Here is a 25,769-nt window from a genome sequence, read left to right as displayed (position 1 = left end):
AGTTTACTTTTGCTGGAGAAGTCTCTGGTTGACGTTATTTTTTAAAACTGCTAAGATGTAATCATTGTAAAGCTGTCTTAAAATCTGGAAAAAGTAAATATTCTTGTTTCTCTGTATGATAGTTGGTTTCTGTAATTGTAATGGTATGAATTACTCTCTAGGATATACTTAACCCAATTAGATGTAACCGTGGTAATTTAAACTCACACTCTGGACACACATTTGAGTCCTACAAAATTATTTCTTCCCCTTTTTCTTATCTTCCCCACTGCTATCTGAAACATCAAAGCAATTTTATAATACTATGTGGCTTGATGATCCTCTTGATTTGAGGTTTAAAACTTTATTTGTACTTAAAATATATACTTCTTATCCTTCATACTTTGGATTTTTCCTGATTCTTAGTGTCAAGGGAGCCATTAAGTAAAATTCTTCTCTCTTCTTCAAACTTTAGTTTGCTCTGGAATCATTACCCATCTAGAATTGTATTACTGAGAAATGTTTTTACTTGACTGTGAACTGTGATGTTTTGTTACACATTGGTGCTGGGGTTCTTAATTCATCCATCATTCTAATTAACATTTACTATGGCTCTGATTTCAAAACTCTGATTATGGTGGTTCTTAGAAAAACCAGACAAACAGAGATAGCATTTAACCAGAAGTCTGAAATCAGGAATCCATAATTTGAACATGTTTTAGAAAAACACATTGACTTGATGTGATTACTATATATCTATACGATCCCGGCATTGAAAGAGTTAACTACTTCTGTCTGACTTCCACCTATGTGTTCGAGTAGACATTAACTGAAAAGAAAATGTCTTATTCAACCTTCCTTTATTAATAAAGGCACCTATTGTCAAACACTGTGTTAGTTGCTGATCTTTAATTCCAAGATCATACTAAAAAGCATTGGTGTAAGATTGTGGTTATGTGGTTATGGCCATTTCAAGTCTCCCTGACCAACTGGGAGCCACCATAACATTGGCGGACATGTGTTTCGCTTGGCTTTTCTACACACTGGATGGAGTGAGGAACAGAAAGGGATTGCTTCAGATTCCTTAATCTTGGTTTTGCTGTGATGGCAGACTATAGGAATCATCAGTAAATGAAAGAGGGTGGGAGGGAAGGGAATGAAGCTTCGTGAATTACTCTTTGTCCTCCCAGATCTGATGATGATCCCCCTTGTAACTTGAACCATTTCCATCTAGCTTCTCAGGGCAGCAAGGAGCTTGTTAACATCACCAGCTGACCATGTGTCTCCTTTTCTCAACTCCATTTCCAACTTCGTGCTGAAGAAAAACGAGAACCTAGCGTGCATTCTGTGAAGAAACAGGAAGATGGTTGGGAAGTTGGATGATGCATGAAAAATATAATAGGTGAAAAGAGGACAGAGGTGGTTAACTCACTGGCGCCGGCGTTATTTTGGTGCGTCCATTGCCGACAATGGATGTCGTTCCGGGAAAATCCCTACTGGCGAGAAAGGATTAAGTGAGCTACTTTTTCTATACCTATATACACAGGACCACTGCCTTGATTCCACAAGGCTTACACATTTTGACTCCTAAAGTAGACCTCAACCAGAAACATCACCTAGCACATTGCCACTTGAGAGCATGTATTTGTTTTCATGTGAAAATTTACTAGGCTACATTTTCAGCAGGGATATGTGCATATATTTCTGTTTGCAAAAGAAATTGTTGCATATCACCCCTCATGCTGAAAATATACCCTAGACTTCATAGGGCAAAACAGCTGGTTACCAGTGGTGACTAAGTGTAACTTGACTGGAATGTCTTCATTCATTTGGATCATAAGAAGAGGAGGTAAGGTTCCTGTGAACTTGGCAATTTCAGTTGCCATTAAACACCAAGAGATTGTGATGGTTAGTGATTCCAGAGCCTCTCTTATAAACACTTAGATGATAGGATGTGCATCTCTCCTTAAAATGAAGTCTGGGTATTTCCATTTGCATCTGGATTTAGATGATTTAGGGACAAAATTACCTACATGTGATAAGTTGAACTCTTTCTAATGACTACTCTTATTCTTCTCTTATTTCATCTTTATCTCAAGACATTATCTTTAATTTAGCAAATCAAGTATTTCCCTAGAAAGCTACATATTAAAACTCTCTATGAAAAGTTAAAATAAAACATAGAGTTGCCTAAACTGAGAAGTTTTGAGTCACTGCTTGGATTTTCACTCCATCACTAATATTTTATGTGAAATCTGCTGTGCAACATTTGAACATGAAATTATGTGTCCTGGATTTCTGTGATAACTTTTGAATTCTTACTAGAGTAAGATTATTCTGTATCCATAAAGATTAATATTACTTATCCTTTAACAAAATTACAATTGCCCCTAAAGAATACTGTTTTAGCTACATCTACATTAAAATTTTTAAATAAATGTCTCGTTTGGTAAAAGGCAAAAATTTATTAGTGGTCCATTTTTTAAACAAATACTTTCATCTAAATCAAGGGTTGGCCAAATCTGCCCCACTGTTTGTTTTTGTAAATAAAATTTTCTTTGAAACACAGCCATGTTCATTCGTTTATGTATTATCATCTATGGCTGCTTTTGTACTACAGTGGTAGAGTTGAGTAGTTGTGACAGAGACTGGATGGCCCACAAACCCTAAAATATTTACTATCTTGTCCTTTACAGAAAAAGTTTGCCAACACCTGATCTAAAAGATAAAGTGCAGAATCTGGCTGCTCTAAACATTCTGGTTTTGAATGAAGTCATTTTCACTTTACTCTTTTGGGTGAGCTCTTAATTCTGTTTCCCTAAAGACATAATGATCATGTTTCTATTGCTGCCCATGAAATTAGTTTTTTAAAAGAAGTCTTGATGCTGTTTAGGAAGTGATTTGGATGTACAACTATCTTGAGAGGTGGGAGGGTGTATATGTTATAGAATTTCCAAGCTAGAAGTGATCATTAAGGAATATTGTTATTCCCTTAGGACTGTGACCAAGTCAGTCAGAAACTTGAGACTGATTTAGTATAGATGTAGGTAGTATAAGTCTTATAGTAACCATAATGAAAACATACATTTTCCTTCTTGATATTTTAAACTTTTAATTATGATATAATTTCAGGCTTAATGAAAAACTGCAAGAATAATATTCTGTACATATTCTAGTGACAAGTCTAGAGAAAATTCATTGAAAAATTCCTCTAAACTTTTCACTGAGATTCCCCAGTGTTAACATTTTACCATAATTTTTTTTTTATTGTTTTCTGTTTCTGAACTTTAAAAAAGTAAGTTACAGCAGAGGCGGTCAGATTGTTTGAGCCCAGGAATTCAAGACCAGCCTGGGCAACATAGCAAAACCCCATCTCTACAAAAACTAAAAAATTAACCAGGCGTGGTGGCACGTGCCTGTAGTCCCAGCCACTTGGGAGGCTGAGGTGGGAGGACTGCTTGAGCCCAGGAGGTTGAGGCTGCAGTAATCCATGATGGTGCCACTGCAGTCCGGCCTGGATGACAGAGTGAGACTTTGTCGGAAAAAAAAGTAAAAGAAAACAACAAAACAACAACAACTAAGTTATAGATATGATGCCCCTGGATATTGTGTATTTCCTAAAACCAAGGGTATTCTTCTGTGTAACTTTAGTGTACTTATCAAAGTCAGCAAATTACAGTGATAAAATACTATGATCTAATCATCAGACCTCTTTCAGATTTTGCCAGTTGTTCACATATCACATAATGGCCTTTACAGCAAAATAAATAAATAAATAAATAAAAGGCTGAGAATCTAATATGGGAGCAAGCATTACATTGAGTTGTATGTCTCCTTAGTACCCTTTACTCTGAAATAGTTCTTCAGTCTGCCTTTATTTTTTTTAAAGTTCACATTTTAAAGTATTTTTGAATTTTTGTAGAATATCCCTCAGTTGGGTTTGTCTGAAACTTTCCTTTGTTTGGATTCAGGTATACATTTTTTTTTGTCAGGAATATTACAGTAGTGTTCTTCACATGGTACTGAATTTTCCCATTACTAGCATTGTCAACTTTGATCACTCGATTAAGCCGATTAAGCCGTAGTCTGCCAGACTTCTCCAGGGCAAAGTTACGATCTTTCCCTTTATAATTAAAAAGCATCACATATGAGCAACTTTGGAAATATGTAAATATCCTGTTTTTCATAAAATGTATCCATTAGATTTAGCATCCAGTGATTTGCTTGAATTACTTACTACTATGGTGGTTGCCAAATGGTGATTTTCTAATTCGTTATTCTTTTTACTTTGTTTATTGGACATTCTTTTGTAAGCAAGTTTACTTATTCTCCTATTTGTTCATTCATTGATATATACTGTTTTACTCATAGATTCTTATTTTACCCAATTGATTATGATCTATTAACTTCATTATTTACTTGATGCCTTCATTGTCCCATATTTGGCTAGTAGAAGCCCTTTCATGTTGGCTTTTGTGTCATTCTGACATATCTCCATTATTTTCTCTTACCTTTTGGCTACAATATGCTGTTCCAGGCTCATCTTGTACTATCCCTTCTCTAGCCCTAGAATTGGTCATTTTATCAAGAAGCTCTTGTTCCTCGTGTTGGGAAATGTTTTTAAAACCAATATCTGGATTCTAGATGAAGTTGTCGATACTGGGACATTGTTTCTAGGACCCGTCAGCAGATTGTATAAAATATGCCTCTGTGTGTGTGTATCAATTAACATGTATGTACACACAATGTACTTCACCACTCTAATCTATCATTTGTTTCCATCTGTTAATCTGACACCATACCCTCCTTTGAATCTTTTGAGATTCATTCTGTAATTCTCATTGTTCGTTTTTCTTTTGCCTATCCCTTAAAAAGTTGTATTTCTTGGGGCACCTGAGATTTATTTTGTTCTCCATGTTAAATAGGGCACAGCAGGCCGGGCGTGGTGGCTCACACTTGTAATCCCAGCACTTTGGGAGGCCGAGGCAGGTGGATCACCTGAGGTCAACAGTTCAAGACCAGCCTGGCCAACATGGTAAAACCCTGTCTCTACAAAAATACAAAAATTAGCTGCTCATGATGGCAGTGCCTGTAATCCCAGCTATTGGGGAGGCTGAGGAGGGGAAATTGCTTGAACCCCGGAGGTAGGGGTTGCAGTGAGCTGAGATCGCACCATTGCACTCCAGCCTGGGTGACACAGTGAGATTCTGTCTCTAAAAAATAAATAAGGCACAACATCTCTTCTTTGCTACTTTTAATTCAGTCTCCTGCTATTTCTTACACTTTCACAACATTTATCCTTCTTGCTGTCATTCTTTTCGCCTTTCATGTTATCCTTCATTATGCTACAGTATTTTAAAAACACAGATGTGATTAACAGGAACCTCTAGTAACATCTCAGAGACTCCATTACTCCAAGAACAGAGCCTTTAGTGTATGATAGAGAAAGTAATTCCATGTCTGTCTCAACTTCTTGCCTAGCAGGCAGTTTCTCTTTACATACTCAGTGCATGAGGCACATCAGTCTTCTCATACATATTCACCTCTTTATGTCCTTGAACATACTGTTCTCCTTGCTTGGAATACCGTTTTGTTTTGTTTTGTTTTGTTTTTCTGAATGAGTTGCAGTTCATGCTTTGTCCTTTTCTGTACTTCTATACAACTGTAATAATCTTAACTGATTACTGAAATGTCCTGTGTAGATGCTTGTTTCCTCTCACTAGACCATGGAATTGCTTTCTTCAAAGGCATGCGCAATTTTTTAATCTTTGTAGTAAGAGTTACTTTTGTTATGGCATCTTGGGAATAATGGTTATTATAAATTACTTCTTACTAATAGTGAGTGACTACTGTGTGCCCCCTATAATCTGTGCTACATTCAGTAGCTAGAGCGATCTTTTGGAAATACAAATCCCTTCATCTCAGTTTCCTATTAAAATTTGCAAATAGTTTACCATTACACTGTTAAAATTAAGTTCATTTTTCTTAACTTGGCTCGCATGCCTGGCATGGTGTGGTCTGCATTTATTTCTGCGGTCTCCTCTCAAGCCATTCTAGTCAGGCAGTAGACCTCTGCTGCTAATATTCACACACATACACTCATTCCTGAAAACTCTTTTGTTTTGGATATCTCTTCTCATTTAAATTTCTTCCTTTTCCCCCCGGAAAGTCTTTCCTGTTTCTCCAAGATAGAGTGTTTGTTTTGCCCTTTGTATAGGCTCTCACAACATCTTTTCCAGTCAAAGGCAGATAATATTTTATAGTGGTACATTGAATGAAGGAAGAGACTGCTTATGTCTTGGTCACTTGGGTCTTCCCAGTGTCCTGTGAAGAGCTTGGTAATGTAGTTTGACATTTCATAAATATGTGAATGAAAATATGAAGAAAGTCAATCTTTCTCTGTGGTACCTTCATGCTTTCTTTCATACTGCTTCTCGAATCCTTGGAACATATTTTTTATTTGATAGATGGTCAGAAAATATTTTCATGAGCACATTGTAATCTTTTCAACCCTGTGAAGTTAAGTGATGGGGTTTTTATCAGCTGTAAAATGGAATCAGGCCCATGAGGTTGTAACTTAGCTTTTAAATGACAGCTGACAATTGACTCATGTCTTCTGATTTAAATGCTGCATTCTTCTTCCACTCCCTTTTCTGGTCCAAAAAATAACTATTTCTCTGTCTTTTCTAGGCAGTTCATGCAATTGTATATCTTTGGCAAATACTTTTTATTCTTAATCTGCTTCTGATTTAGAAACTATAATACTGAATTCATTCTAATATCATAAAAACCATTTTAGTGTTTTGTTCAAGTATCTTTTTTCCTTTAATACTGCAGAGAATTTTTTTTTTTTTTTTTTTTTGTTAAAAGAGATGGAGTCTCACTCTGTCGCCCAGGCTGGAGTGCAGTGGCGCAATCTTGGCTCATTGCAAGGTCCGCCTCCTGGGTTCACACCATTCTCCTGCCTCAGCCTCCTGAATAGCTGGGACTACAGGCACCCACCACCATTTTTGTATTTTTAGTAGAGACGGGATTTCACTGTGTTAGCCAGGATGGTCTCGATCTCCTGACCTCGTGATCCGCCCGCCTCAGCCTCCCAAAGTGCTGGGATTACAGGCATGAGCCACTGCGCCCAGCCTACTGCAGAGATTTTTAATCTGCGATACATAATTGAACTTCAGGAGATTTTTAGAACCTCTAAAATTACATGTGAGACTATAGCATTTCTGGGGTAAGGGTCCATAAATATGAGCAGTTTCTCTAACAGGCATATATATATATGTGGGTTGAGAAAGGAATGAACTGTGGTTCAAAAAGTGTTTTCTAGATGATTTGAATATCAGGAGGGCTCCTACTCTTAGCTTGGTAGTGAAGGATGGGTAAGGCTAGAAAAGAGGGTGGTTGGGGGACCAAATTTAAAAAGAGGCAGTGAACTGGGGGGACATTTTAGGTATGGCACTTACTGAAGAACAACATTTAGAAGTTGCCTCGTGAATAGCTATGGTCTTCACCAAGAATACACCCATAATGCACAAGAGTCTTTGGTACTATGCTTAGGACTTTTTCAGAGGCATTTTATCTTTTTTTCTTCTTTTTTAGTTTTAAAAACAGGCCATTTCTGCACATGAGGCAAAGTATGAAAGACATACGATGAAATGTTTCCTCCCTACCCTTGGCTTCCATCTGATTTCCTGGAGGCAATCAGTTTCTTGTGTAGCTTTCCAGAGATAAGTTATGCATATTATGCATATATTTTACTTTTTAAAATAAAATTGGCAGCATTATTCAGCTCCTTTTTAATATAATGTGAAGATTACTTGATATCAGTTTATAAAGAATTTTTCAGAACTACATATTATTTTACTGTATAGATACACCATAATTTTTTAAATCATTCTCCTATTATAGCCATTTAGGTTGATTGCTTGCTTTGCCTTAGCAGCAAGTAATTTTTACCGAAGTCATTTCACACATTGACACGTAGGAATATGCATGTTGGCTATGTTACTAAAAATTAGTATTGTTGAGCTATAGTCTGTGTTACTTGTAATTTTGATAAGTATGGCCAAATTGCTTTTCATAGTTATTATATCCATTCAACTCTCATTGGCAGTGTATATGCGTAAGAATGAGAATTTCACTACCCCTGGGCAGCACAAGTACTGTCAAGTTTTATCTTGGTCAGACTGATAGGCAAAAATGGAATATTGCAGTTTTGATTTAATTTTTCTGTTAATGTATTAGGTATTGAACATCTTTCTGTTTGTATTTCCTACTTTAAGAACTTGGTTCATATTCTTCACTCATTTTTCTTAGTGGCTGAAAACTGAACAGATCTTGTTACCTTTCATTTCTTGGGAGCCCTGCTATTAAACGTTAGAGTGTTTCTTCAGGGGTTTAAAAGAATAAACAAAATTATTTCATTCCCCTTTTCTTCTTTCCCTCTCACTCTTTCTTCCTCTTTCCCACTCATGTATGTGATTTTATGAAACCCTCCAGACATGTCTAGTATCTTCTAAGTTTTCTTTCCGGTTTTTCCAATCAAATCTCTTTGACCTACTTGAGCTCCCCCTCTACTCAGGTGCATATTTGCTAGGTCATAATCCTTCTGTTTTCCCTTTGGCCCTCTTAGCCTTATCTCTCAGTAGTATTTCATATTTCTTTAATTCTGGAAAATTTATCTGCTTAATTTTGTAAAATATTTTCTTCTTTCCTAGAATGCCTTTTACCTGAAGTTGGCACCTGAACTTCTGGGCTCCATAGCTTTGCTTTTCTATTTTCTTTTTATCCATTCCTGCTGCGTTTTGTCTGTTCTTTTAGCTGTGAAAGTGGCAGTTTACTCACAGTATTTGTGTTTTTTTTGTTTTTGTTTTTGTTTTGTTTTGTTTTTGAGATGGAATGTCAGTCTGTTACCCAGGCTAGAGTGCAGTGGTGCTATCTTAGCTTACTGGAACCTCAAACTCCTGGGCTCAAGAGCTCCTCCTGCGTCAGCCTCCTGAGTGGCTGGGACTATAGGCATGGGCTGCCATGCCCAGTTAATTTTTTCATTTTTCCTTTTTTTTTTTTTTTGAGACAGAGTCTTGCTCTGTTGCCCAGGCTGGAGTGCAGTGGCAAGATCTCGGCTCACTGCAAGCTCCGCCTTCCGGGTTCACGCCATTCTCCTGCCTCAGCCTCCCAAGTAGCTGGGACTGCTTAGACACCCGCTACCATGCCCTGCTGATTTCTTGTATTTTTTAGTAGAGACAGGGTTTCACCGTGTTAGCCAGGATGGTCTCTATCTCTTGACCTCGTGATACGCCCGCCTCAGCCTCCCGAAGTGCTGGGATTACAGGCGTGAGCCACCGTGCCCGGCCCTAATGTTTTCATTTTTCTGTAGACGAGGTCTTGCTATATTGCACAGGCTCCTGGGCTCAAGCGATCTGCCTGCCTTGGCCTCCCAAAGTGTTGGGATTACAGGTGTGAGCCTCTGCACCCAGCCTTGTTCATAGTCTTTTTTTCTCTTTCTCAGTATTGCTGTCATTTGGGAAAATGTTTAGGAAAAAAGGTTTGGTTGGCCTATACGAGATTTGATCTGTACTTGTTAACAAGGAATAAGTAAATCTAGTCTTAGTTTTCAAAAATAAATCTGTTATTACAGAACAGATAATCTGATCTATATGACAAAAGGTGGAAATCTTACTCTTGTAAATTATTTTGGGGTTTTTTTTTTTTTTTTTTTTTTTTTTAAGACGGAGTCTCGCTCTGTCGCCCTGGCTGAAGTGCAGTGGCGTGATCTCAGCTCATTGCAAGCTCCGCCTCCCAGATTCACACCATTCTCCTGACTCAGCCTTCCAAGTAGCTGGGACTACAGGCACCTGCCACCATGCCTGGCTAATTTTTTGTATTTTTAGTAGAGAGGAGGTTTCACCATGTTAGCCAGGATGGTCTTGATCTCCTGACATCGTGATCCGCCTGCCTTGGCCTCCCAAAGTACTGGGATTACAGGCGTGAGCCACCGTGCCTGGCGAATTATTTTGTTCTTGTAAGTGTTGTTTAGCTCAGGAACAGTCTAAACCAGTGGTAACTTTTTTTTTCTTGTCAGAAAAAGATTTCTTATAAATTATTTAATAATTTTAATCCTGTTTCTATAGTATATTTTTAGAGTTTATTTGGGATGTATTAATGAAGTGCTGCATTGCTTCCAATGAGTACTTTTTGAGCCTTTTGTAAGAAAACATTGTAAAATAAGCCATGTGACCTGGTAGTAGTAGGTAACTTGTTCAAGTGTTTATTAATAGAAAACATACTATATGGAACATGACTATTTCAAGTTAAAGACTCTACCTTTTACTTTTATTTGCTTATTTTTTTATGTATGTTTTCTGTCTTGGCAATCTCCAGCAGTATCACTATATGTTATTGTTTCTTAATTGTTTCTTAAATTTCCCCAAATTGTGATCTTTTGCTTTAGCCTGTTTCCTGAATTTCAGATGTATATTTATCACTCTGACGCTGGAAATACAAAATGTTTTGGGCTGTAGGTGAGGCCTTTGAACAGTAGTTCTTTCCAGGGATAAAAGTGATTGATGGTATAGTGATAAAAAGCATAGGGTATATGCAGTACTTTGAGTTTATGTAGCACTGTGTAGACGATTTCTATAAATTAAAAGTAGAATTTCACTTGTTGGTCCATTCAGAAAGGAATTGAGTGCTGATTATGTTCCAGACACTGTTCTTGGTGCTAGAGATATAGCAAAGAATAAGACAGTAAGGGCCCATAATAATTATAGCTTGAGTGTGTGTGAATTGTGTGTGTTGAGATTTGCACCTAGACACTAAAGAAATAAGAGGATAATATGTAAGGAATATCAGATGGAGTGTGGAAGCAGATTCTTTTAGACTATCTGAGGGCAAGATCAGTCCTAGAACCATAGTTTCCTAACTTACAGAATATCAAACATACCAGGCATAGTGGCACGTACCTGTAGGCCAGCTACTTGGGAAGCTGAGATCGAAGCATCCCTTGAGCATGGGAGTTTGAGGGTGCAGTGGGCTATGATCACACCACTGCACTGGACATGATGGCTTCCAGCACTTTGGGAGGCTAAGACAGGAGGATCACTTGAGGCCAGGAGTTTGAGACCAGCCTGGGCAACACAGCAAGACCCCATCTCTATACACACACATACACACACAATATTAAATCTTAGAACATCCACAGTCATTGTCTTCAGTATTCTTTAACGGTAAATAAAATTTTGAGACCTTATAGATCTGAAAAATGTCCTTATCCTATTCTCCTTTGTTTGGCAGATAATATAATTATCATTTGAAATGTTCTCTTATAGTATGTGAGTCTCTTGAGTGGAATATTAACAAAGTAAGGTGATTTTACATTAAGGGTTAACATGAATGAAGCCAATTTAGACAAACAGTTTCTGTAACAGACTCTGTGGCCTGTGGAAGTGACATTATTCCAGACAGACTCAAGTATCACTGAGACTAATACTATTTATTCACAAGACAGAATGATCTTAAGAAATGTCAAAGTTATCCTCAAGTGGCTGCTTCCTTCTCAGCTTTCAATATTGTGGGACTTCGGAAAACTTCAGTTGTATTTTCAGGATCCCACTCTTTTTTTTTTTTTTTTTTTTGAGACAGAGTCTCACTCTGTCGCCCAGGCTGGAGTGCAGTGGCCAGATCTCAGCTCACTGCAAGCTCCGCCTCCCGGGTTCACGCCATTCTCCTGCCTCAGCCTCCCGAGTAGCCGGGACTGCAGGCGCCTGCTACCGCGCCTGGCTAATTTTTGTATTTTTAGTAGAGCGGGGTTTCACCGTGTTAGCCAGGGTGGTCTCAATCTCCTGACCTCGTGATCCGCCCGTCTCGGCCTCCCAAAGTGCTGGGATTACAGGCGTGAGCCACCGCGCCCGGCCAGGATCCCACTCTTAATATATAAAATAAGGAGGAGAGAGTGTGTGTTAGTTGAGTAATCTGAGTTGCCAGCTTAAATTTTGTATGTAGCCTTGACTATAAAGAGGGAGGATCAAGTTAGGGACTCCAAGTGCTTGGGTACGTATTGATAGAAATTGTTTCTCATATGATTAGGCACACAGTAAATAGTAGCTCCTGGTCATTAGTCAGTAGTAATCATTTTGTGAACATCAGAATACATTTTCAACTTAGTAGTGGATCTAAACTTTTGAATGTAACTAAGAATTTATCTTTGAGAAGCGTTTCTGGTGGTACATTAACTGCCACTACAGAGTGGGTCCCCAGCTTGAGGCCTATGTAATAAATTACTTTAAATGTTTGTAATGAATGCTTATGATGCCAAGATACTATGCAAAATAAACTAGGTCAAAATTGTGTTATTCTTAGTTGGACCCTCAATACATCAGTTCTAAGTACCTTTTGTGAATGAACCTGCTGTCTTTTGGAGTGCCTAGGTTTACAGATTACCTAATGCAAATACTGTTTCCAAGCTTCTTAAGATTAGCAGAATACCTTTTTTCCCTTATAGTGTGTGTAGATGGTAATAGGTGGCATTCTTACTTTTTCCTGTCTGGTAACCCCTCTAAGAGGCAGATAGAGGAGTAAGACACACAGAACTAAGAGTGCCAGCTTGCTCCTTCCTTTCTTTATTCCTGTTTCAGTATTACCCGCAGCTAAAATTGACAACTCAGTAACTTCAGATGTCCCTCATAGTAGCAGATGGGAATGTATCCCCTCTCTAGAGGCAAAAGCAGATCAAGAGAAAAGAGAGCCCAGATGTCTGTTAGCTGAGGGCAGACCTACCTAGTTTTTTCTCCCAGATTCTCTCTTGTGGGAAGGGGTGAGTGAGGATGTTAAGAATAGCCAGTAGTTCAGTAGTTCTCAACCTTCTCTGTGTATCAGAATCATCTGAGGAGCTTTTAAAAAATATGCATATCTGCCGGGCGCGGTGGCTCACGCCTGTAATCCCAGCACTTTGGGAGGCCGAGGCAGGCGGATCACGAGGTCAGGAGATCGAGACCATCCTGGCTAACACGGTGAAACCCTGTCTCTACTAAAAATACAAAAAATTAGCCTGGCGTGGTGGCGGGCGCCTGTAGTCCCAGCTACTCGGGAGGCTGAGGCAGGAGAATGGCGTGAACCCAGGATGCAGAGCTTGCAGTGAGCCGAGATTGCGCCACTGCACTCCAGCCTGGGCGACAGAGTAAGACTCTGCCTCAAAAAAAAAAAAGGGCATATCTGGCACCCACTAAATCAAAGAGATTTAGATTCACTTTGTCTTGGGTGGTATTTCCATGAAAGCTTCTTGGGTGGTTTAATTGTACAACCAGGGTGGGTAGAGAATCACAGCTCTAATGAAAGTCCTTCTACATAGGAGAGGTTAAGGGGATGGAGGATGTCACCTACATTTGTACATAAATCTCAAAATGGTACTCCTTCTCAAAATAATGTTGTTAGGCACGTCCTGTGTCATCTAGCACAGAAGATAAAAGTACTCTGGAGTTAGACTGTCTGGTAGCATCATAACCTTGGGCAGGTTGCTAAGCTTTTTAAATAAGTTTTCTTTTTGGAAAATTGAGGTAATAGTACTTACCTCATAGGGTTGTTTTGAAGCTCAAATAAGATAATATATTTGAAGGGCCGGGTGCAGTGGCTCACATTTGTAATCCCAGAACTTTGGGAGGCCAAGGTGGGCAGATCATGAGGTCAGGAGTTTGAGACCAGTCTGGCCAACATGATGAAACCCCATCTCTACTAAAAATACAAAAATTAGCCAGGCATGGTGGCACGTGCCTGTAATCCCAGTTACTGGGGAGGCTAAGAAGAATCACTTGAACCTGGGAGGCAGAGGTTGCAATGAGCTGAGATCACACCACTGCACTCCAGCCTGGGCAACAGAGACTGCCGTTCAAAAAACAAAACAAAAAGATAGTCTGGGCATGGTGGCTTACACCTGTAATCCCAGAACTTTGAGAGGCCAGATCATGAGGTCAGGAGTTTGAGACCAGCCTGGCTAACATGGTGAAACCGTGTCTCTACTAAAATACAAAAATTAGCTGGGCATGGTGGTGTGTGCCTGTAATCCCTGCTACTCAGGAGGCTGAGGCAGGAGAATTGCTTGAACCCAGGAGGCAGAGGTTGCAGTGAGCTGAGATTGTGCCACTTTACCTCAGCCTGGGTGACAGAGCAAGACTCCATCTCAAAAAAAAAAAAAAAGTCTATTTGAAATGTTCAGCATGATACCTGGCACACAGTATAAGTGCATAATTAATTATAATCATCATCTTTATTAATTTGTCAGCATGCATATAGTATTGGAGGCTTAAAAATTTTTTTCATTTATATAGATTTCCCTGGATCTGTGCAGTCCACATTGATAATTTTTAATGGCAACTGAATATTACATCATGACCTTTCCTCAGTTGTGTGACGTGGCTTATTATTTTTCACAAATATTGTTAGAAGCAACAATTGTGGAGAGGAGGCCACACAGGTGTGGTTAATATTATGAGATTCCTCTGAAGGGAAGATACCACCTTATGTACCATTGAGAGTGTGTGGGCTTGTTACTGGCCCACTTAAGATGACTGGATAAGAAAGTATTGTGCCCAATAGTTACTCGATGGACTATGGAATAGTGAAGAACTGTTAAAAAACAAAATAGGTTCTAGGCCTTAGATAACACAACAAGAAAAGGTACTTAAAAGCCTTTAAAACAGTTCACATTTCTCAGGATCAATTTTAGTACAGTGATCAAGAGGAGCAGTGAACTAATGCTTAACCTGTATGTGTGTATATATATATATATATATATATATATATATATTTTTTTTTTTTTTTTTTTTTTTTTGAGACGGAGTCTCGCTCTGTCGCCCAGGCTGGAGTGCAGTGGCCAGATCTCAGCTCACTGCAAGCTCCGCCTCCCGGGTTCCCGCCATTCTCCTGCCTCAGCCTCCTGAGTAGCTGGGACCACAGGCGCCGCCACCTCGCCCGGCTAATTTTTTGTGTTTTTAGTAGAGACGGGGTTTCGCCGTGTTAGCCAGGATGGTCTCAATCTCCTGACCTTGTGATCCGCCTGCCTCGGCCTCCCAAAGTGCTGGGATTACAGGCTTGAGCCACCGCGCCCGGTCTTACCTGTATATTTTTTATAACAATCACTATGTAAAAGTAGATGTTACATTGGCCATTAGTCATGTTGGTTTTGCATTTTTAGAAAAATACACTGAATAGTAGGAGTTGTCTTTACACACACAATTTTTCTGAAGTGTTTTTATATAACTGGGTAGTTACTAACCTTTTCTTTCTGTAAGTTGAGATGGCAAGTGCACATTAGAATTATGAATACTTGGCCAGGCATGGATGGTGGCTTACGCCTGTAATCCCACCACTTTGGAAGGCTGAGCAGATTGCTTGAGCCCAGGAGTTTGAGACCAGCCTGGGCAATATGATGAAACCCCATCTCTACAAAATTAGAAAAAATTAGCTGGGCATGGTGGCATCCACCTGTGGTCCCAGCTACTTGGCAGGCTGAGGTGGAAGGATTGCTTGTGCCTGGGAGGCAGAGGTTGCAGTGAGCCGAGATCATGACAGCGTCCTTCGGCCTGGGTGACAGAGCGAGACCCTATCTCAAAAAAAAAAAAGATTGCCAGGAAGCGTATTCTTGCCCAGTCACTTAGTACACTACTTTGCTAGTGAGATCGTACAAGCCGGATAGATGTAAATATATATATTTGTGCTATATATTTTTTACTTGTTTTTAAGGGGCTAGGATATATTCTTACTTAAAGCCCAGATATAAGTTAAATTTTAGAGAATAAGTGCCAGCTTGTTCCTTTCCATTTCTTTATTGTCATGTGAAAACAATCAGTTTCAAAGCAATCACCATTTCCACCCTCACTAATAACCCTCCCTCTGGTTTATTTTTTGCAGGAGGTATATCGAATTCCAAAGAAAAGTCAAACTGAAAAGGAGAACACAAGTAGGTATTCAGAGATACTCTGTGTTGATGGCTTTACAAATATTCTTTTGTTATGTGCAGAGGTAACTGATAAGAACTTGAGTGTTTTTGTTTTTGAAACTAGAGAATATATAACTGGGCAAATGAAATATTTGGTGTAAAAGTTTGGAAACTTGTGCTTTTATTCTTAATGACGTTTTGCCGAAGGAACTGTCTCTTACACTGTTTTGTTGTCACTTCCTTGAACTCAGTCTTTACTAGTTTTTTTTTCTATTCGTTTGTCCTCTAGAGCAGACATTCTTTATTTTTTTATTTAGTCTTTTTTTCTTTTATTATTGTGATTTTGATTTTTTTTTTTTCCTTCACACCAGATAGAGCAGACATTCTTAAATCTATACTTCTAGATGTCTTTGGGAGGGTCTTTACCTCAAGATGTTTATATGCAGCTGGGCAGGGTGGCTCACACCTGTAATCCTAGCACTTTGGGAAGTTGAAGCAGGTGGATTGCTTGAGCCCAAGAGTTCGAGACCAGCCTGGGCAACATGGTGATACCCTGTCTCTACAAAAAATACAAAAATATTAGCCAGGTATAGTGGCATGTTCCTGTAATCCTAATTACCAGGAGGTTGAGGTAAGAGGATCACCTGAGCCTAGGAAATTGAGGCTGCAGTGAGCCATGATCGTGCCACTGTACTCCAGCCTGAGCAACAAAGTGAGGCCCTGTCTCCAAAAGGAAAAAAGATGTTTACGTGTAAAATTCTGTATGTACACAGTTGACCCTTGAACAACACGGGATACAGATACTGACCCTGTGCAGTCAAAATTCCACATAACTTTTAACTCCCCATATTTTATATGTTGTGTGTATTGTGTACTATATTCTTAAAGTAAGCTAGATAAAAATGTTATTAAGAAAATCATAAGAGGAAATATATTTACTCTTCATTAAGTGGAAATAGATCATCATAAAGGTCTTCATCCTTATCTTCACCTTGAGCAGACTGAGGAGGAAGACGAGGGATTAGTCTTGCTGTCTTGGGTGGCACAGGCAGAAAAAAATCCACATATAAGTGGACTTTCATGCAGTTCAAACTCATGTTGTTCAAGGATTGAGTGTATTTGCTTTTCTGAGGCAAGTTCAAAACTTTGATCAGATTCTCAGTCACCCCTGAAAAGGTTAGAATCATTGTTTCAGAATGGATAGCAGGAAGGCCATGGGAGTCTGGTTTCTGGACTTTACCACTTAGTTACATTTCCAACAAACTTATTTATTGATTTGTTTTTTAGAGACAGTGTCTTACTCTGTCATGCAGGCTGAAGCACGGTGACACCATCGTAGTTCTCACTGCAGCCTCGAACGCCTGGGCTCAGGCAATCCTCTTGCCTCTTGAGTAGCTGAGACTATAGGTGTGTGCCACCATGCCTGGTGTAGAGACAGAGTCTTGCTATGTTACCCAGGCTAGGCTTGAACTCCTGTCCTTAAGTGCTCCTCCTGTTTTAGCCTCCCAAAGTGCTGGGATCACAGATGTAAGCCACTATGCCCAGCCTTAAGAATTTCTTTCCTTTCCTCCAGCAAACTTACTTAGAGATTCAAGGAATGGGATCACTTATTGTGGTTATTGATTTCATGAGTACCTCCACCACTGACCCACTATAAATAGAATGAAGAAGCCAGTGTGACAATTTTTTTTTGTCTTTTTATTTTTGGTGTGCATAACTTTTTATATAATCTTAGTCTTTTTGGTTAAAGACCTGTGAGATATCCTTTGCACCACTGTTTATCTTTCGAGTATTTTTAGTTCCACTCTCTGGTTTAGTCTCTTCATAGCTGCACATTCTACTTAAGGCTGCAAAGAACTCTTCCTATAAAAAAGAAGGCAGGACTGGGCAATAGTGGTTGGCAAAACCAGTGGCACCACTATAGGATTGATTATCAGAAGCTAGCTTTCTGGGATCACTGAGTTAAAACTATTAGTAGCAGCACAAGCAAAGCTTAAATACCTATGGGCATTTCTCCACAATATTTTGCATCCATGAGATGCAGAGGATGATCTGTAATGAACAGTTATATCTTTTCAGAGAGTAGCCTCTTTTCTGCCGACCTTAGTCTCTCTTTCACATGTGGAACCCTCCATCTTAGTCTCAGGTTTCTAGAATAAGAAAATGCTTATAATATATAAGGTTTATAATTATATATATAAAATATATAATATAATTTTATATATAATATATTATATATATATATATGCATGCCTGGTTTCCACTTCTTAATGTCAAACAATTAAAGCTTAGAACCTTTAAAATTCAGAAGGATTGCCAGGCGTGGTGGCTCACGCCTGTAATCCCAGCACTTTGGGAGGCCGAGGCAGGCGGATCACGAGGTCAAGAGATCGAGACCATCCTAGCTAACACAGTGAAACGCTGTCTCTACTAAAAATACAAAAAAAGAAAAAATTAGCTAGGCGTGGTGGCGGGCGCCTGTAGTCCCAGCTACTCGGGAGGCTGAGGCAGGAGAATGGCATGAACCTGGGAAGGCGGAGCTTGCAGTGAGCTGAAATTGCGCCACTGCACTCCAGCCTGGGCGACAGAGTGAGACTCTGTCTCAAAAAAAAAAAAAAAAGAAAAAAAATTCAGAAGGATTGTGAAACACTTCAGGAAATATGTAGTCTAACTTTACCCTCATTTTTATAATATTAGGAAATCAGCCTGAATAAATGGAATGACTTGTCTGCGTCACATATTCTAAGATGCAGAGTCAGAATATGAACTGTTGGTATGATTCCTTTTTTGTTTTATCAGGGTATAGTGAAGAAAGAGTCTCATTTTAAGGAAATTTATACTAGGTAAGAATCCTGGGTTTGCAGGAGAAAACAAGATAGACATGGGTAGATCCAGATGCAACTGTATAATGGTACCTCATAAAAGGATGTAGTGCTAATACCTTGTGAGCTGGAGCAGTTAATTTAATTATACTGCATTTTCTACCAGCATGTGGTACAAATGAGTTATGTTAGCTTCTCATTGACAGATGTTCATGCCTGGCTATAGATTAGTAACCATGTTGCAAATACTTGGGGTTTTGGGCTACCTCAAAGGAGAATTGTGAGAAAGGCTTATGAAACCTAACTCAGTTGCTGAGGGAGTAAAACAACCCATAGCACATTTTTATGAGATGAGAAAAAGAAAAAGCAGTAAATGTTTATTGAGACTCTTCCTTGTCCTATGAGAGAAATTCTCAATAAGAGAGCAATACTAACATACACAAAGCAACAACATATTATGCCAGTCAACTGATACTGAAATGTTTAGTGGTGAGATTTAGTTGGTTTTTTTTTCCTCCTGAGATGGAGTCTAGCTGTGTTACCCAGGCTGGAGTGCAGTGGCACCATCTTGGCTCACTGCAACCTCTGCCTCTTGGGTTCAAGCCATTCTCCTGCTCAGCCTCCTAAATAGCTAGGATTACAGGCACCTGCCACCATGCCCAGCTAATTTTTGTATTTTTAGTAGAGGTGGGGTTTTACTGTGTTGGCCAGGCTGGTCTCGAACTCCTAATCTCATGATCTGCCCGCCTTGGCCTTCCAAAGTGCTGGGATTACAAGTGTGAGCCACAGCGCCCGGCCGAGATTTAGACTTCTTAAGGAGATGAGAAACTAGGAGGTGTGATCAGTGAAAAGTAGTACTTAGGACAGCTTTGGAGAGCACCGGAACGGAATTGGGTAAGTGAAAACAGTGAGATTAAGAACCATTCTAGGTAAAGAGAGACACTGTAAATTAAGAAGGTTATTAATACCATCTTTGAATAGGAAGCTGGCATCTGATTTTTTGGTTTGTTGGTTTGTTTTTCTAAGAGACAGGATCTTGCTCTGTTGCCCAGGCTGAAGTGCAGTGGTGTAAACAGAGTTCATTACATCCTAGAATGCCTGGGCTGAAGCAGTCTTCCTGCCTCAGCCTCTTGCAAGTAGCTGGGACTACAGGTGTGTGCCACCATGCCCAGCCTGGTATTATGTTTTTTTAAGATGTGGCTCTCTGGCTTTAGATGACTTCCAAAGTTATCACCTGAGTTTGAGATATTTTTCTTTTATAGTTATACCTTTGACTCTTGAACAACACAAGTCCACATATACAGTGGATTTTTTTGTCAACCAAATCTGCATAGAAAATATAGTATTCATAAGATATGAAACCAGCCTATAAGGAGGGGCAGCTTTTTGTATATGTGAGTTCTGTGAGGTGGGTTGTGGGACATGAGTATACACAGATTCTGGTGTGGAGGGAAGGGGGTTCCTGGAACCAGTCTCCAATTTATACCGAGAGATAACTGTAGTTCATTAAAATGTTGCTTGGTAATCCACTCTTTTAATTTTAAGAAATGGGGTCTTGCTTTGTTTGCCCAGGCTTGACTGCAGTGGTGCAATCATAGCTCACTGCTGCCTTGAATTCCTGGGCTTAAGCGATCCTCCCACCTCAGTCTCCTAAGTAGCTGGGACTACAGCCACCATGCGTACCTTTAAAAAAAAAAAAAAAAAAAAAATTAGACTTTTCTCATTGAGGTTCTTATGCTTAGGACATCGAGCTGCTTTTCTGTAGATTATAAATATGAAGAGTTATAGGGTAGTTGAAGGCTTTTACATTTTTTAACTGACAAGTAAACTGCCTTGCTAAATGTAATGGGAATATCTTGCATGCATGTGCCCACAGAACTTTTAGAAATGTTAACAGCTTAGACTGAGTCTTTGGTGGGAAAGAGACAAAAAGGGCATTTCTGAAAGAGACTTTTAGTGAATAGAGTAAACACAGACATAAGACCTTGTATCTCATTCAAATTCAGGACTGGGTATATGAGGGAGGAGTCCATAGATACATTTGTTGGATAGAAGTTTTATTATACAGTTGATATATTGTCATGATGGAGAAAAGTCCACCAAATAAACTTAAAAACAACAACAAAAACAACCTTTTCTCTTAGCAGCTGAACGAGGAAGGGATGCTGTTGGCTTCAGAGATCAAACACCTGCCCCAAAGACTCCTAATAGGTCAAGAGAGAGAGACCCAGAGAAGCAAACTCAAAATAAAGAGAAAAGGAAACGAAGAGGCTCCCTCTCACCACCACCTTCTGCCTATGAGCGGGGAACAAAAAGGCCAGATGACAGGTAAATGGCCTGTGTGAGTTTTTTTGTTTTTGTTTTTGTTTTGAGCAAGTTAAAAAGTACCCAAGTCATATACTGCTGATTTTGAACACCAAGGACTTTTGGAATTAGTATTTACATTTTGATGAGTGAGTATACAACTTTACTGATAAATCTTAAGATAGATTCTCTGTTGACAGTAGTAGTAGCTGTGAAGATTAATAGGTTTTGGTTCTTGAATGGTTCCTATTTGATAATATTTAAATGTCATTTTGGGAGCCAAAGATTTGTTCTTTCAAGTGCAATGGGGGTTGGTAGGAGATAAGTATTCAGAGATAATGGTGATTCTTTAAAGGCCAGAACTTTGTTTTCTTGTGAGTTTTGTGCCATACTAATTAAAATGCTGATTTTTAATCTAGTCAGAAGCTCTCTTGTTATGCTGGTAGAAAAACAAACTATGTAATCATTTACTGGAGGCTAGAAAACATTTATCCCAGAGAAGTTCCTTTTAAATTAAATTTGCTTTTTAAAAAATTGAGATAAAGCATTTATACACTGCAGTTGGCAGAATTTTTTAGTTTTAAACTATCTGGGTATGTAATGTGATTTTTATTTGCATTCCCCTGATTACTAAATAGATTGAACATCTTGTCATATATTTATTGTCCATTTCTTTCTTTTGCATGTAGTTAACCAGTTTTCTCAGCACCATTTATTGAAAAGTCTGTCCTTTCCCCACTATAAGTTCTTGGTGCCTTTGTTGAAGATCAGTTGGTTTGTAAATGGATGGATTTATTTTTCTTTTTCTTTTTCTTTTTTTTTGAGACGGAGTCTCGCTCTGTCGCCCAGGCTGGAGTGCAGTGGCCAGATCTCAGCTCACTGCAAGCTCCGCCTCCCGGGTTTACGCCATTCTCCTGCCTCAGCCTCCCGAGTAGCTGGGACTACAGGCGCCCGCCACCTCGCCCGGCTAGTTTTTTGTATTTCTTAGTAGAGACGGGGTTTCACCGTGTTAGCCAGGATGGTGTCGATCTCCTGACCTCGTGATGCGCCTGCCTCGGCCTCCCAAAGTGCTGGGATTACAGGCTTGAGCCACCGCGCCCGGCATGGATGGATTTATATCTGCATTCTCTGTTCTGTTCTGTTGATCTATGTGTCTGTTTTTATGCCAGTACCATGTTGTTTTGGTTACTATAGCTTTGTATTGGCCATTTCTGTTTCCTGTTCTGTGAAGTTTTTTTTTTTTTTTTTTTTTTTTTAATGAGACGGAGACTTGCTCTGTTGCCCAGGCTGAAGTGCAGTGGCGCGATCTTGGCTCACTGCAAGCTCTGCCTCCTGGGTTCACGCCATTCTCCTACCTCAGCCTCCCGAGTAGCTGGGACTACAGGCGCCCGCCACCATGCCCGGCTAATTTGTTGTATTTTTAGTAGAGACGGGGTTTCACTGTTTTAACCAGGATGGTCTCAATCTCCTGACCTTGTGATCCGCCCGCCTTATCCTCCCAAAGTGCTGGGATTACAGGCATGAGTCACCGCACTCGGCTGTTCTGTGAACTATCTTATATGTGTTGTTCATTCATTTAATTATTTGTCTTTTTTAGTTGTATACGTCCTTTATATTCTAAATATAGTTTTGTCTTGGTGATAATTGTTGCAAGTATCTTCTCCCAGTTTTCTGCTTGTATTTTGACTCTTTTTGTACCTTTTGATAAATAGAATTTTATGATTTAGCTGAATGTATCATATGTGGTATATTTTCTTTATGGTTTTTGCTTATTGTGTCTTAAGAAATCCTTCCCTACCCTTGAGGAGGAGATTTTTTTTGTATTTTAAGAGAATTAAATCCTTAATCCATATGGAATTAATTTTTGTATATATTATAAGGGAGGGATTCAGTTTTATTTTTCTCTAATACCCAGTTGTCCCAGCACCATTTACTGGAAAACCCATCCTTTTCACTTGTCTGCAGTGCTGCCTCTCTCCCACAAATTTTCATATATGGGAAGACCTTTTTCTGGGGCTCATGATGACTGTAGCTTCCATTAGGTTTTCATAGCAAAACACTACCCCTTTCTTGGTTTTCCTCTGGGAAATCTTGTCTTTTCTCAGACTTTTATTCTTCTTTAGAATCTGCTTCCTTAGAACCCTACCCACCAAAGAGATGATTCTGTAGCGACTTAACATTGATACAATTTTGGGTATGCTTATCTCTGTCTAATTAGGTCTCTTTTGAGACAGGGTCTTACTCTGTTGTCCAGGCTTGAGTGCAGTGGCATGATCATGGCTCACTGCAGCCTTGCTTTACCTGCACCAGCTCAGGCAATCCTCCCACTTCAGCCCCCATCCAGTAGGTGGGACTACAAGGAAGCACCATGACACCCGATTTTTTTGTTTGTTTTTTTGTGGAGACGGAATTTTGCCATTTTGCCCAGGCTGGTCTTGAATTCCTGGGTCTCGAGGCTGTCAGATCACCTAAGGTCAGGTGTCGGATCACCTAAGGTCAGGAGTTCAAGACCAGTCTGGCCAACATGGTGAAACCCTGTCTCTATTAAAAATACAAAAAATTAGCCGGGCGTGGTGTCTCACGCCTGTAATCCCAGCTACTTGAGAAGCTGAGGCATGAGAGTCGCTTGAACCCAGGAGGCGGAGGTTGCAGTGAGCTGAGAACACACCATGCACTCCAGCCTGGGTGACAGAGCAAGACTGTCTGAAAAAATAAATAAATAAAATGCATACAGTTTTGTAACCACCACCACAAGCATGATACAGAGCACTTCCATCACCTTAAAAAATTCCCGGCCAGGCATGGTGGCTCATACCTGTAATCCCAGTACTTTGGGAGGCCAAGGTGGGTGACTCATGAGGTCAGGAGTTTGAGACCAACCTGGCCAATATGGTGAAACCCCATCTCTACCAAAAATACAAAACTTACCCAGGTGTGGTGGCGCGTGCCTGTAGTCCCAGCTACTCAGGAGTCTGAGGCAGGAGAATCATTTGAACCCGAGAGGCGGAGGCTGCAGTGAGCTGAGATTACGCCGCTGCACTCCAGCCTGGGTGACAGAGCAAGACTCCATCTCAAAAAAAAAAAAAAAAAAAAATTCCTGGCCAACCGCAGTGACTTACGCCTGCAATCCCAGCACTTTGAGAGACTGAGGCAGGTGGATAACTTGAGGTCAGGAGTTCGAGACCAGCCTGACCACCATGGTGAAACCTGTCTCTACTGAGAATGCAAAAATTAGCCAGGCATGGTGATGCGCCCCTGTAATCCCAGTTACTGGGGAGATTAAGGCAGGTGAAGCACTTGAACCTGGGAGGTGGAGGTTGCAGTGAGCCGATATCACACCATTGTGCACCAGTCTGGGTGACAAGAACGAGACTCCTTCTCAAAAAAAAAAAAAAAAAAAAAAAAAGGCCAGGCGCGGTGGCTTACGCCTGTAATCCCAGAATTTTGGGAGGCCAAAGCGGGCAGATCACGAGGTCAGGAGATTGAGACCAACCTGGCTAACACTGTGAAACCCTGTCTCTACTAAAAATACAAAAAAAAAAAAAAAATTTTGCTGGGCGTGGTGGTGGGCGCCTGTAGTCCCAGCTACTCAGGAGGCTGAGGCAGGAGAATGGCGTGAACCTGGGGGTGGAGCTTGCAGTGAGCAGAAATCATGTTACTGCACTCCAGCCTGGGCAACAGAGCAAGACTGTCTCAAAAAAAAAAAAAAAAAAAAAAATTCCCTTGTGCCCCTTTGTAGTCAGTCCCTTCCACATCCCTAACTGCTGGCAACCACTGATCTGCTTTCTGACCCTCTCATTTTGTCTTCTCCATAATGTCAAAAAAGTGGTATATAGTATATAGCATTTGAATCTGCCTTCTTTCACTTGTCATATTGCATTTTAGATTCATTCATCTGTGTTATTATGTGTCTCAATGGTTTTTTTTTTTTATTGCTGAGTAGTCCATTGTATTCATGTACCATAGTTTATAAATTCATAATTTCAGAGACATTTGACTGTTGTGAATATTGTTGCTATGTACAAGTCTTATGTGAATATTCTCCGTTTTTCTTTTTGAGACGGAGTCTTGCCCTGTTGCCCAGGCTGGAGTGCAGTGGCACAATCTCAGATCACTCCCACCTCTGCCTCCCGGGTTCAAGCGATTCTCCTGCCTCAGCCTCCTGCATAGCTGGGATTACAGGCACACGCCATCACACCCAGCTAATTTTTGTATTTTTAGTAGAGACAGGGTTTCACCATGTTGGCCAGGCTGGTCTTGAATTCCTGACCTCAGTTGATCTGCCCGCCTCATCATGCCTGGCCTCTCGCTCATATTTGAAAGAAAGTTTTTTGGGGGAAATAGTTTCTCTCAACATTCTGACTCTATTCTTCAGTTTTCTGGCTTCCCTTAACTGGTTTTGTGAGACTTGGTCTAATTTTCATCCTTCTCTAATCTGGCTTTTCTCTTGGTCTACTTTTAAGATGTTCTCTTTGTATATGGCTTTCTACTGTATGTTTTTATGAGGATTTCTTTTTCTTTTCCTAGTTGGAATTCATTAGACTTTTGAATTTGAAGGTTACTTTTCAAGTATTTCTCTTCAAATCTGATCTCCTGCTTGACCATACTGTGGAATTTAGGGACAATAAATTGGATTGAGTATTGGATTATTTCTTGATTTATGACACTTATTCTGCTTTTTAATTTTAGAATTTGTGATTATAGCAGTGTCCCCAGCTATAAAGAATAGGTTGCTA

At 39.8% G+C, this 25,769-nt stretch overlaps 1 protein-coding gene across 9 annotated transcripts in view; it reads left to right on the top strand.

Moving 5' to 3' along the window:
• The window catches only part of LOC105480624 (SET domain containing 2, histone lysine methyltransferase), a 152,977-nt gene that overhangs the window by 86,067 nt on the left and 41,141 nt on the right, over nucleotides 1–25,769 (top strand). For 5 of the 9 annotated variants that reach the window (XR_011620032.1, XM_071091569.1, XM_071091571.1 and 2 more), the window contains 2 exons: nucleotides 15,880–15,928; nucleotides 20,874–21,057. Coding sequence is in view for 6 of the 9 variants with exons in the window: in XM_071091569.1 (XP_070947670.1) it covers nucleotides 15,880–15,928; nucleotides 20,874–21,057 (233 nt within the window). In the remaining 3 variants the exon portion in view is untranslated. Of the gene's footprint in view, nucleotides 1–1,213; nucleotides 1,382–2,675; nucleotides 2,696–15,879; nucleotides 15,929–20,873; nucleotides 21,058–25,769 lie in introns of those variants that run through there. The other 4 variants (XM_071091572.1, XM_071091568.1, XR_011620033.1 and 1 more) reach the window with 3 other exon arrangements.

Source organism: Macaca nemestrina, chromosome 2, assembly GCF_043159975.1.
Source record: "Macaca nemestrina isolate mMacNem1 chromosome 2, mMacNem.hap1, whole genome shotgun sequence".
NCBI lineage: Eukaryota > Metazoa > Chordata > Mammalia > Primates > Cercopithecidae > Macaca > Macaca nemestrina.
Note: the sequence above shows the minus strand (reverse complement) of the source record. Positions and strands in the feature narration are given on the sequence as shown.